The following is a 13,594-nucleotide window of genomic DNA, read 5'->3' as shown; positions in this document are numbered from 1 at the left end:
CCCCTCACATGTCGAATTTGACAGGGATACTCAAACTGCACTTTGCTTGCATGCACCCTCCAAGGGTAGTAAATCCAAGACTCGGAACACAAATAAGCCCTGGGAGGCATTCCAGCACAAATTTTGCCCACAGTATCAGTGATGGTTTATGTGCAACTATTTGGCAAATCCCTACACTATTGGGATGAAGGGGCCACTTCTGACCTTTTGAGGCATCTGCAGCCTGAAAGCAATGGCATTACAGCAATTCAGGGGAGATGAATATATTTCTTTGATTGCAGTATTAGTATCTGTCTCGAAACTGACAATTCATGTGCAAAATTACACAGCTTTTCTCAACCGCTTATAGTGGATGTATTTACTTCCTGAATTTTAAAATTAACAAACCTTTCCAGTCAGCTTTGAAAGATCATCTTCTCCCATTATCTGCATATCTTGCATAGACTGATCGTTCTGAAAGAAAAAAAAACAAAACTTTGAAATTGGATGTAACTGTACAAAATAGAAGCATACAAATATTAACATTTTTTGGATCTTTCATGGTCTTGGATACTAAATATTGCATGCTTGGGTACTCAAATAATTATTAGCACTGATGTATGACAGGAAGACATTAATTCCTGTGGCTTCTACCATCTCCTGGTTGTATTAACACTAAGATCTAGCTTCAGGATTTACTGAACTAGAAAATAGTGCATCTTTCTTTTCTTTTCTTTTCTTTTCTTTTCTTTTCTTTTCTTTTCTTTTCTTTTCTTTTCTTTTCTTTTCTTTTCTTTTCTTTTCTTTTCTTTTCTTTTCTTTTTTTAAATAAGTGATGTTCCTTTGCTTGCTCTTTCTTAGCATGAGAAGTGTAACATATTTGTCCCTTCCAAAACAAGAAAGCAGGCACATCTCAACATTTGACAAAACACCTGCAAGTACAGTCTTTTTTCAGAACAGTTTTTATAAACCCAGCCGAACGTACCTTAGTCTGTCACTCACACTCAGCTATTTGAGAAGAAATTCATTCAGGTTTTTTTCCTGGAAAATGTTTTGCAATTATCATTTTCTATAAAGAAAAGTTACAGCGTAGATGTGTACGGCCATACAGTTTCAAGAGTTCATTTCTTCTTTTTCCACTAACGTAAACATAAAATCCTTGAGGTCCATTCAGTCAACCAAAATACTGCCCATCGGTCAGACTGAACTTATCCCAGCAGAATTGTATGCTTTGGTTTTCCTACTAGGAAAGGTATTTACAAAAAAAAAAAAAACAACCTTCCGTAAAACTTTTTCTTTAGATAAATTTGTTTTACAGACATTTGCAACTGAAGTCAGTTCTGATGGAAAATTCTCAGACTAGCTCTGGTTTAAACTCATTAACAGCAGCACGCAGTGTAAAGGAGGTAGCAAATCTAAAAATACGTAGTCACAGCTAGTCTGTTTGCAGTCTGTATGGAGTTCCTACAGAAAGCAACAGCAAAACGAGGTATAATTAATGTGGGTTTTTTGAGAAATTGGTGCATGTGTTACCCTAATCTCCCTACCCACAAGGAGATACGGCTAGTCCAGTTTTATTAATAGCTGCAGTACCACAGCATGACCCTGCAGCGCACTAATAACCAATAACCATTAACCATTGTGAGCAACTGCTGAAAATGCAACTTCAGAATACAATTTTTTCATAAATAAGCCCAAAGCTCTGAGGTCAAATATTTTTCAAAAATAAGCAGTGAGACAGCAGCAGCAGCGCTGAGGTAGGCGAGGATTTCCTGGTGGACTGCGGGGTTTGCAGCGGGGTGGCACAGTTCAGCTGCACACCTCTGCACTTCTCCTGTGCAGGTGGGAGCTGCACCTGCTGGTACTCCCAGCCCAGGCAGAACCCCAGGGCTTTTAAAGGTGCCTCAGCAGCCACTTGGTCACCAGCAATGCTACAACTGCAGCAGCCATGCATGGTCTCAACAGCCTTCCTGGGTAAGTGTAAGCAACACTTGCAGTATGGCCCAGAGGGGAATTTCTCCAGGTCTGCATACTGCAGACCCACCAGAAGCATTCACTTTTGCTCTGATTCCACTCCCGTAAAAAAATCCTGTACCACAGCTTTGCACATCCATGGCAATCATTGCCTTAGAAAACAGAATGTAGCCCTGCCTTCACTTTTTCTGCAGCAGATCTAGGAGCTCTAGATGTTTTTCATGCTGCTCTGATTCGTTTCCTGGGAAACAGAGCTAGAGCTGTAATGAGAGTTACATCCATATGTCTTCTAATATAAATTTCAACATTTCTCTTATTTTTGCAAAGAATAACAGAAAAAAAAATACCAAAGCAAGCAACTGATTCCTCAGAAGATTATTTTAAAACTAAATAACAAGTAGAGGTAGGGAACATTTAAGCCTTAAAAGCATAGGCCTTTTGTTGTAGAGCAGGCCAGGTCATTCTTCAAAAGCCAGGGACATATTCAGGTCAAGAGTAGTATTAGACTATAAAAAGCAGATTCTAATATCTATCACGGAGTGTGTAACCAAGGCAGTGACAAAATATTTTTTTCATTTCCAAATGAGAAAGGTTGGAATTTCAGTAACCAGCAGCACACAGCAGTGGAAAGGGGCAGTTTGCCCTTAGTTGCCAGCTGAAAAAGAAAGGAAGAAAAGAAAAAAAAGAAAAAGAAAAAAAAGAGAGAGACCAGTGAGGTACAGCAATTAATGAATTTGTTTATTTTTAATTAAAAAATAAATAAATCTCTTTCAGCAGTCTTCACAGCAACACTGTTTCCTCTGCATTTGGTATTTCTGGCTTCAGCTGAAAGGAAGATGCTTAAATAGCAACTTTATTGCCGGCAAGTTGTTAAGCAAACACAAAAGCCATTGAGAGCCAGGGGATCAGAGCATCCCCTAGTCTGGGTGTTTGCACACTGGTGGCTGTGGCACAACTGCACACCATTAGGAAAATCCTTGTGTTCTGACTGGAGAATGATTGCTGTCAGAGGACAGGGCAGTGACACTGTGCCTAAACATCATAAGAAATACATCTCAGAATGCTCCATAGAAGATGCTTTCAAGAAACATGGAATAACGTCTAGCAACACACAGTAGTGATTCTATTAGAAAAAAAATGTTTCATTGACTTTAATGCTATTTAGAACCATCTCTAAATTTATCAGTTAATTCATAAAGTAAAATACATACCTGCCAAACAGCAGGTCTTAATAGCACAATGTCACATTAGAGTAATTGCAACATTCATACTGAGAATGTGCACACTACGGTTGCCATAGGAACCTTGCAGTGCTTTTTCCCGAGTTCTCAGTTTATAATCTCAAAATAACACTGTACTAAATGTTAAGTATAAAGCACAATAAATGTCAGGGGGAAAAAAAAGGAAATCTCCTGATTCATTCAGTTCCTCTTATAGCCAATTCAGAACGGTTTGTTTAATTTTTGTACTCTCAAGTCATTCAGCGCTCCTCTTTCCCTTTGGGAGACGTTCCATATTTTCACACAACTGATAGGACTGACTCTACAGGCTTCTAATAAATGCAAAGACATGAATTGAAGTTTACCTTCAGTGTCCCAAAGTTCCTCAATATTTGCTTTCTAACATATTTAACTGCTATCAACACCATTTTTGTTGTTAAATGCCTGAGACTAATTATAACATTCCAGATAGACATCTCAAAACCACACTGTGGTTTTGTTTGTGCAGCAAACAATGCCTTGCCCTTGTTCCCAACAAAGCATGATGCATTTTGTGCTATCCCCACATCTCCTCACTTGCTGTATTTAACGCAACATTTTCTTTATGCTGTATTTAATAAATCTGCATTTTTTCAGGAGAAATTTCAATGGAGTTGTTCTACTTGCCGTGTTGTTTTCTCACCTGTTCATCTTTGTTTTCTGATTTTATTTCCCACAGGGCTTGTCATTATGCATCCTCACACCCTATGAATACTTAACGAGTGAAAGCTAGAATGTTGCTATTTCCACCTCCATTTTTTGCAGCATGCAAGATAAAACTTTGACTTTCTATGTTGATTGGAAGTATAGATATTTAAATTCCATCTATACTAAGTCATGTCTTTTGAACTGGGTGAGGCACAGAATTATTACATCTCACATCTCCTGAGATCAGCGCTTGGATACAGTTCAAGTTACAAGTGAAATGAGTTGGGTGGTCTCAGGAAAATTTATTATAAACAGCATTGCTCATCTGAAAATTGCACCAAACTGTGAACATCTGTTACTCTGCTAAAGAAACAGAATCTGGAGTGCATTAATACCGGCCTCAGTGAAACAAAGATTCTTTAACCACGGGAAAAAGAAAAACAAAAAGTAGTTCTAACAGTTTACGGTTTAAATGCATAACCAAATTACAAAATGACACCAAGACATTATCACACCAAACACATACAGTTACTACAGTTTGCACAGCTCGTATGCAACTTCTTGGGAAGAAATGTGATTATTTTTTTTTCCATCTAAAATTCATTGGAGAAACAAAGGAACGTGACAATCAGGGCAGCTCACCAATAGGCTCGTCCTACACATCCACTAACACAGAGCAGAGTTCAGTCTACACATTCACTTAGGCCCCCCCATTAAGGTTGTCATTAACAGCACATGATGCGTGCTACTGCAAGGCTCACAGGGTCACCCATCATCTTCAGTGAAGAGAGAATTACCCTGTCCCTAATTTAGGCATCTGAAAGTCAAAATCTATGAAACTCATCTTGGGCTCCCATCATAATCACTGGAGGAAGCCAGATAGATCAGGGAAACCCTCTATTTCACCACATGGGAAATCTACAGCAAATAATTCTCACCTCGATGTCTAATTGCCAAACATCTGAAGTTAGGTGAAATTAATCCCAGTTCAGTAGACTGAAGTCAATATTTTCATCCTATAAACCTCACTGAGCATTCAGAAAGAAATTATTTTCAATCACATTTACCATAGGCATATAAGAATCAATGATCTTGACTACTCTCCACTACTAACATTCTGAACTATCCACTTAGGATCTCTCACACAAACAATTAACACAATTCCCCTTGGATAACTTGCTTGCATGTTTACTCAAAGGTTTCATTTTAATCTGGGCAAAGTATATTTGAGGAGAGATATTAAAAGATAGAACTACTCCAGTACTTCTCTCTGCACGTCAAGAAAAAACATTAGCAACCAAACTAGTCTTTGCAGATTTTTTTTTCAAAAATATTATATAGGATGATTAATAGGACTGTACAATCTGAACTCCTCAGATTATAAATATAAACTTACCCATAGTGTTTACCCACTGAATATCAAAAACAATTGGATTTCATCTGAGTGGGGCTCATAATCTGGAAGAACAGAGTCTTAAAGTGTCTCAATGCAACAATAACTTGTGTTTGATACCAGAGAAATAACAGCAGCTGAGCTGGATGTGTAATAGTTCCTCTAAAGGCAATTGGAATAGCTACATTTTGATTGGCAGTGAGGGAACAAGGTAGATGGCACTGAAGTCAAAGGGGAGATGACATTTACCAGGGTAACGAATGATGATTATATGAACAAAATTCTTGGTACAAAAACTGCTATTTTGAAATCTCACGTGGACACAACTGACTTGTGAAATAGATAGAATTTCAGAGACATGGCTGTGTGGAAGGCAGCTGCTAAAATAGACCTCTGAAACTGAAATGGAAAATAACAGAAAACCCAAGCAGAACTATATATTTTGGCATAAAATTAACATATATTACAGATATGTTTTACAGTTAAGAAAAAAAATATAGCGCTCAGATGAAAACAGAAGCAGATATGACAAGAGTTTACTTCCCAGTTCATATCCTTCAAAATTGAAACCACAGAAGCAGTGTCTCTTACATAACTTTAAATAGAAAATTATTACTTCTATGTGACTGAACTGGAGCTAACCAATTCATAATAGAGCCAGACTTTCTCCATTTAACAAATAGCAACATAGAAACTAATTGTAGGTATTTGCAGAATGTAGATAGATATATCTGCAATTATAAATACTTCTGCTTTGCAATTATATACTGTTTGATAATTATATCATCTTTTGCTACATGACCATGCTATATCATTTCTGTCACAAACATAATAATTAAAATGAATTTTTTGATGTTCCAGTTTGGATGCAGACATCCTAGTACGGAACTTGCTTGCTTTGCAGCTTGCCTGCTGAGAAGTGCTGCAAGTACATGAACATGTTGGTCTGAGAAGTGTCAGTATGTTATCCACTTCATCTATCAACATATTTTGACTAGTGAGTAAAGTCAAGCATTTAAACATATCAAATACAAGCTATGAAATTATCCTCAATATATCATCAGAAATAAGAAGAGCACAGTGGAGTCATAATACACAAAGTACCATATTTACAAGCAACATACACTTGAACTGATATTATTCTGGGTTTCTTTCTCTGAAGAATAACAGCTAAGAACAAAGGACCTCAAGTGTGTAGGTCAAAACATGAACTGTCATTGTTTTCATGGTAGGAAACTAGGAGAACTATCTAGGATTAATTAGCAACATTCAGAGGACAACCAGTAAGTCTTGCTAAGCAGAAGGCTGAGCAAATGAATGGGAGTGATATGGATCATTCCTGGTGAAGACTGGAAAGTATACCTTCCCTTTCCAAGAATCACATGTGCACCGAAAGGTAGAATGCAACCTTTGGGGCACACCCGTATTCAAAACAATCCAGTGCCAGGTCACTGATAGATTTGTAGGAGGTGCTTTAAATACCTTGTAAACAGAAAAAGGATGATGAACCAACTAGAAATACAGTACACTGGCATACACTCACTGCCAGACACCATTTATTGCACAGGAACAGTAAAGGTATATTTATACTTGAAGCACAGACAGCTTTGTAACTCCTTGAAGTTGAGGTCACAAAGCTTTCCTGACCTGCTTGTTAACTATACCACTTACAATGCTGCACTGACTCCTATCTTATTGCCAGCATTACCTGAGATAGATAAACCCATACAAGTTCCAATTTACTATCCGTGCTCCAGTTACTACAATGTAAGACATATCTTTACATCTCTATGTTCACATCTACAGTATGACTAATTTCACTTATTTCTCATTCTTCCTCCTCCATGTTTTTATTTCTAAACAAAAACCTCTATCATACAGATTTGGAAGAGCTTCAAATTTAGGCTTTTCTATCCACTTCCAGGGAAGGTCAGAGCTCTGCAATGAGAAAGCAGGCTTTGGACAGAGAAACATGAACAGTGAACTTGCTTGCAGCAAGGTACTACTCCTCACTAGCTGATGTAGTAGCACATGAATAAGCTCCTTCCCTGCTATAAAAGCAAGGTAGATCCTTCAGCTTAACTTTCAGGATAACAGTAACTTATTAAGCTTAATAAATTGGACCGTTTATAATCACCTGCTCAAGTAATTTCTTGCATACCAGGATTCCTGTACGTATTTTTTGTTTCTAATCCAAAGAAGGTAAGGTATCTTGAAACAAGCATGATTTAGTAGATACTAAAAATTCATCTCTCATAGGAAAGGCTTCCATGGAGATCCTCTGATATCTAACAAAGCAGAAACTGCCACTGAAGCTTTTCACCTCCTGGTCGAGGCATTTGGAATTGACCCCTCTTGTGTGTGCTCTCAGACATTAGCAGAGATGAACTGACATGCAAAGTAAATACAGATTACACCTGTAACTAAGAACATATTTGCTCGAGACAAATACTAAAAGATGTAAATTCTTTACAGTGTGGTTTGGTGGGTGGGTTTTTATTTATACATATATATATATTTTTCTGCTGGATGCTTGTGTTCAGCACCATATTTCCATATATTACTAAGTTCTGTAGATATACAAAATTAAAAATATTCAAATATTTTCAAATAAAGAAACAGTTCTAAACGTGAGTACATACATGACCTAGTCCTGTAGTTTTACTGCAGATATAACGCTCCTTAAAATCCTTAAACATCAGTTATATTTGCACAAACACAAAGCACCTTTGCTGGAGAAGCATCAAACTGTTATAAATGGCAATAGCATTTAGATCAGTTAACTCAGTTAATAAAGATTATACACAAATTAAAAAAACAAATCATATTTTGCCTTCTGGTTGAGCAATTATGTTTTATTTATTTGCTTAGAATTGGTTCAATGGGTTATTTTGTTTCAGAACAAAGCAGTACTTTTGTAGCATCACATATGCCCATGTGCCACAAGCAGCACCTGTACACTTAAGAAGATCAGCAAGAACTGAAATCCAGAATGCATAATACTAATTATTTTAAAATGTAGGTAAATGTATAAAATGTACTTAAAATAAAAACCCAATATATCTTCAAACTCCAAGTTAGTTAGGCTTTCTTGAATTATGAACTTTTTTTTTAAATTATGTAAAAGACCATTTAAAACATAGAAATGGTATCTATGTATGTCCCAGGAAGACAAGAGGTACAACTGCACAGGGCTGTTCAGTCAAAATGAGATTCAGACTACTACAATCTGTAGAATCTATAGAGATGGGAGTTAAATCAAATCTAAAACTTACAGGTAAAAGAAGAATTCAGGAACTATGCTTGCCAGAACTGCCTTAATCCTCCTCAGGCACTCATTTAGGACTGCCAAGTGGTATTACAGCCCACATGAAAGCCCACAGTCACAGCATGGATGACTCGGGCTTCTTTTCTTCCTCAGCTCTCAGAAGACTGCCATGAGCTAAAGATTGAAGGGAGACCTCTTGTTACTATGCCAAGACAATGTAGAAATCATAAAGGACATCAAGCAAGTTGTGGTCCACTATATCGTAGTCAGCAAAAAAAGATCACTGTTGGTTTAAGTCTATACTACGTAATCTATCTTTTACCCAATCATTGTTTATCATTACATACACAAGCATCACAGCAGCAAGACTAGAAGTCACATTTCCCAGTATTAGTATGCCAGCTGGGACACTACCAGATCCACATGTACCATCTTATCTCATGTTTCTAATTCTGCTGAAAAGAAGCACAGAAAAGTAAACTAACAGTGAAAAAAAAGTACAGCAAGTTTGTAGTTCTGTACTAAAAACATTGAGGACTTCTGATAGGATGGGAGAAAACAGCTCTACCTAGGCTAAGCACAAAGTACCAACCTCCTGACCCTGGCTATCAGCAGCTTCTAGGAATTGAAGATAAATGGAAGCTAGGAGAAAAACCTCCAAACCTGTCAAATAGCAATGGGCTGAAACAACAGATAGACAAGTTTAAGCAAATTCTCAAGAGATAAAAAACTCAAATGTTTAATCTCTCCCAGCAATCTGAAGCCTGGTGTACAATTGACTATTACAACTACTACAGCTCTGTAGTGCTCTCTTTCATACCATTACATTTAGTGTCTCAGCTAGCGACAGCTTGGAAAGTTCAGACAGTACAAAACCTTTGTCAGTTTTCTTGCAAAGTTATTTTCTAGTATTTCTTCTCCATTTAAATATTCAAACTTCTGTTTATCAAAGGATGAGGGAAACCAATTTTGTATTTATCACACTAATAAGCATTGCAGTAACACAGTACTTGTTATTATATTCCTTTACAGTAACCCTTTTGTTTTATGCCTTACAGCATCCCTGAGGTGTGGCACATCACACATGCTATGATCTGTTTTAAGAAACAGCATTTAAGAGATGCCAGTGGAACAGAGTCATAGAATTCCTTGGGAAAATTAGAACCCTCAGGCTTCTTTTAATTAATTTTGCCCCATTTCAGATCTTAATTTAAAAAACCACACACTAAATGGTATTATTAGCATCCAAATAGGTAAATCAAGGTGATATTTTGCCAATGCATAAACATGGCAAGGTACTTTCAATCTTGCCAGATCTTATTTATACAACAGGATTAGCAACCATTATGTTCTGGACCTTTCATACAGGGAAGAGCCTATCTCCCTGTCACTACACATCGTGAAGCAGCTTGCAGATATGGTCTCTCCTATTGATGACATATAGTACTGTTGCAGATGTCATCATTCAGCAGTAGCTTGCTACATTTTTGGCAGAATACAAAAAATATATATATTTTACTGAGACTAAATTTTAACTTTTTAGGCTTTGTAGCAAACCACCACTTTACAACAAGTACCGTATCCAGGGGGACTTTAGCATCTAATTCTTCGAAAAGATGACCTCTTGAATGACTTTAAATGGTATCCCTTGATGCTTTGAGCCTGTTCTCAAGTTGAACAATTTAAAAAACATCCACAGTCTCCAATGTCAACATGTTCCAGAAGGCTGGATTGCTGAAATATACCAGAGATTTAAGCTCATGAAGAAAACATATTAAAAAAAGTTAAGGAAAATGAACTTCAGATCTAAAACTTCATTTATACACTGCCACTGTACCCTCTGTGACATGGTGTAAACTAGAACTTTTTTTTTTTCAATTTGGGAAACATTTTTCAAAAGAAAAACATGACAGCTTGTTAGAAAAACATGGCCTTTGGGGGAGACAAATTTCTCCAGAAAGATTAGAGAAAATCTCTCAACGAGTTTGCATGAGATCTGAAGTCCAGCAGAACAGAGTATCAATCCCACGTTATCTGAAAAGTGTGCGTATACATATTTTTTTCAGTTAGAACTCCACAGCTAAAAAACACAAAGCAATATAAAGGAAGGCAACAGCTAAGCAGCAAACAAGGGCAAAAAATGAAGTTTCTTGAGAAGAAAGGCAACTGCTAGCATTAATGTGTCTCATAAATTCCTCAGAACAGTATTTTTATAGTGCTGGAGAGCTCAGTACAACCTTGCCTTCACTGCCACATCTGTTCCCATTCTGTCCCCATGGCAATCAGGCCGCTTCCTACTCAGCTCTCCCCCGGCTGATCTGTTTGGTTCCCCCAAATCTTTTATATGTGAATCACTCAAACACTTACTCATACTTTAAAAAAATCCCTAAGAATTCAGATGGTGTTAACATATTTAAGTGGTGTGTAGGTGTATTATCTGATGCACAAAGTTGCAGAGATCACCTTTCTATGAGCAAGTTTTACTTTATAGATGAGCTTGATAAACTGCCTGGATGATAGGTTTGTAATGACCTTTCTTGAACTATGCCCACAAATCAGTGCCTTAGATTATTACTAACACTTTGACCTGTAAGCAGTGTCCAACAGGAAATGCTGTATGTTTTAATTAAGATCAATCAGAAACACTTTATTTCTTCTTACATTCAAGACAGCCTTGAGCAAGTGATGGCTTTAAGCCCTCATATCTCACAGCTCTGCAATCAAATTGAATGGAGCTGTGGATGCCTAGGAGAGCATCCACCTCCAGATCACGACACTGAGTCTTCGGATCTCATTTTATTACATATAGTAGAGATTTCTCCATCTGGCCTTGGAGCACCAGGAAGTGTAGGCTAGCTCTCTAAAAGCAATTAGAGTTGCTCCATGCTCCCTTTGAAGTGCATTTCAGATAAAGGAGTGATGGGGTCTGAGGCTGCACCTCCGGTTTGGAGGATCCCCAGACTATGGGCAGACCTATACCTCCAGCTGGAGCGGTGCTGGCTATGCAACTTACCACTCACCAGCTCTCCCAGCTGCTTGTAACTCCCTCTGGCAGGGGCTGCTGGCAGGCTGAGGTGCTTGTGTGCAGCTGGTTCATTAGAAATGGACCTAGCTGGCTGGAGCAGTTTGGATGGGAAGCCTCTGGTAAGCACTCTCACGTGGGCTGAACTGCGCTCAGAAGAAACTGAGCTGGCAAATGTGGCTGGCACGAGAGCACCACACCCAATGAAGAATAACAGGAGGCTGTCACTGCTCACGTCAGTGCAGATGCAGTCAGGAAAAAAAAGGCCCATTTCCAGAGTCTTAGCTTATACACCAAACTAAGAACTATTTATACCTGTTGTGACACAGATGTGTCTGAAATGAGTTTTTCTCAAAGCTGTCATCCTGTCACACCAGTCACATTTCAACCAATTGGGCTGACATTCCTCTCGTGATTTTTTTGTAATTATTCAGCCAGTTGCATGAATAAGCTTTTGGGACAATTTCCACTACTAACACTTGTTCAGTTATTTCTCTGAAAAGTCTGAGTGTCTTCGAGGCTGACACTGTGCAGTAAGACACTGCTGCAACTCAAAGTGGCTTTTGTTTCCCTCAGGAAAATCCTTCTGTTTTTAAACAAATCTTAACACTGGGAAAATGAACATTTGGACACAGATTGGAGGAGTTTGGAAGGCTGTGAATTCTAGCACTTTAAACATTCTCTCTGCACAGAATATGTTCTGTTTCCACTGTTCCTCATCTTATGAACAACCTCGGGTCTCATGAAGTTTCAGAAAATGATGAAATCCACCAGAAATCCAGAGAAAACTTTAGTGCCCACTTAAGACGTGGTAGTATCTTCGGTTGGAATCTCTAAAGGGCCTTTTACTCATGAGTTTTCACAAGTCTGAGCATTTTGCAGAGCTTTTACTCAAAAGGATACCACTACTTGCGGATCCAAATATAATTTTATCCATGGAAAAGTACATGAAGACATGATCCCTCTGGCAATGCCTGCAATAGAATTCTAGTCCCAAGAATCCCATGTTTCGCTCACCCATACGGCAGACATCTATTTGGCAGCACTGTCTATCCTCATTAGAACACATTTCTCAGCACAGCTACAATTTAAGGTACATATTGGTAACGCTGGTAGCTTCTGTAGACTAAAGACATTTTTGTTGCCAATTATCTTCTAAAAGTATACAAGCTGCAGAATTCTAATCTCTGTACAGGTGTTCAGTGTCTACAGGACTTATCACAAGCTCTGCATCTGAACAAGGTTTAGAAAATTATTATTTTTTTAAGTGCAGTACATGCACCACTACTCTCTAAGTTAGATTAATAAAGCCCTACACTGGAGCAATTTATTTACCCATCAAATTGATCTTTTGCAGATAATATGGAGTTCAATCCTGTGGAAGTATTGCAAAATTTGGCCTCAGAGTTCAAAGGCTCCGATTTCTAATTCTTCCATGGCTACTTAACATCAAGGAAGATGGAATGATCATCAACCAAACTGTGCAAATGAAGCAAAATAAAGGGAATTCACAAGTTGCCCAAGAGAAAGTCTGTAACTAACTACAAAAGCCAATGTGCATTCCCTTTCATCTCAGGACACACGTTTTTCTCAGGAGACCATAAGCTGTATTTTCACAGCATGTAGGTATGGAGATAAACAATCATCATAACACTGCTGAAGAGTTTGGGGATTGGATGCAAATCATTAAATCCAAGCAATGCATATAGTTTTCTGTTGCTGCAGTAGCAAAATCACTAAGAAGTTACTTGGTTTTTTAGGGTACAGATTACAACTTCACGTTTTAAGATCTAAATGTGAAGTTCACACTTACTTAAAAAAAGTTCTGTACAGTAAAATTACCTTGAATAGGAATGGGTGATTATGCAAAGAATGGGCATACATTTTACACAGTGGTTACAGTCTGATGTCTCATGCTGCTGTGTTTTTCAAAATCTAAGTATTTAAGAATGGCATATGAAAAGTAAAGCTGCGTGGCAGAAAAAATAAACTATTTTACTACATTTACTAACTAGCTTTCAACTTACTCATTATAAAATCCCTCTGTCTCC

General features: G+C 37.8%; 1 protein-coding gene across 3 annotated transcripts in view; it reads right to left on the bottom strand.

The window, feature by feature from the left end:
- PRTFDC1 (phosphoribosyl transferase domain containing 1) overlaps window positions 1-13,594 on the bottom strand; it is a 47,647-nt gene that overhangs the window by 20,385 nt on the left and 13,668 nt on the right. For all 3 annotated transcript variants that reach the window (NM_001199585.2, XM_015281378.4, XM_015281377.4), the window contains exon 4: window positions 388-453. In NM_001199585.2, coding sequence (NP_001186514.1) covers window positions 388-453 — 66 coding nt within the window. The remainder of the gene's footprint in view (window positions 1-387; window positions 454-13,594) is intronic.

The sequence above is a fragment of the Gallus gallus genome, chromosome 2 (assembly GCF_016699485.2).
Source record: "Gallus gallus isolate bGalGal1 chromosome 2, bGalGal1.mat.broiler.GRCg7b, whole genome shotgun sequence".
NCBI lineage: Eukaryota > Metazoa > Chordata > Aves > Galliformes > Phasianidae > Gallus > Gallus gallus.
This window is presented reverse-complemented; position numbering and strand designations above follow the sequence as displayed.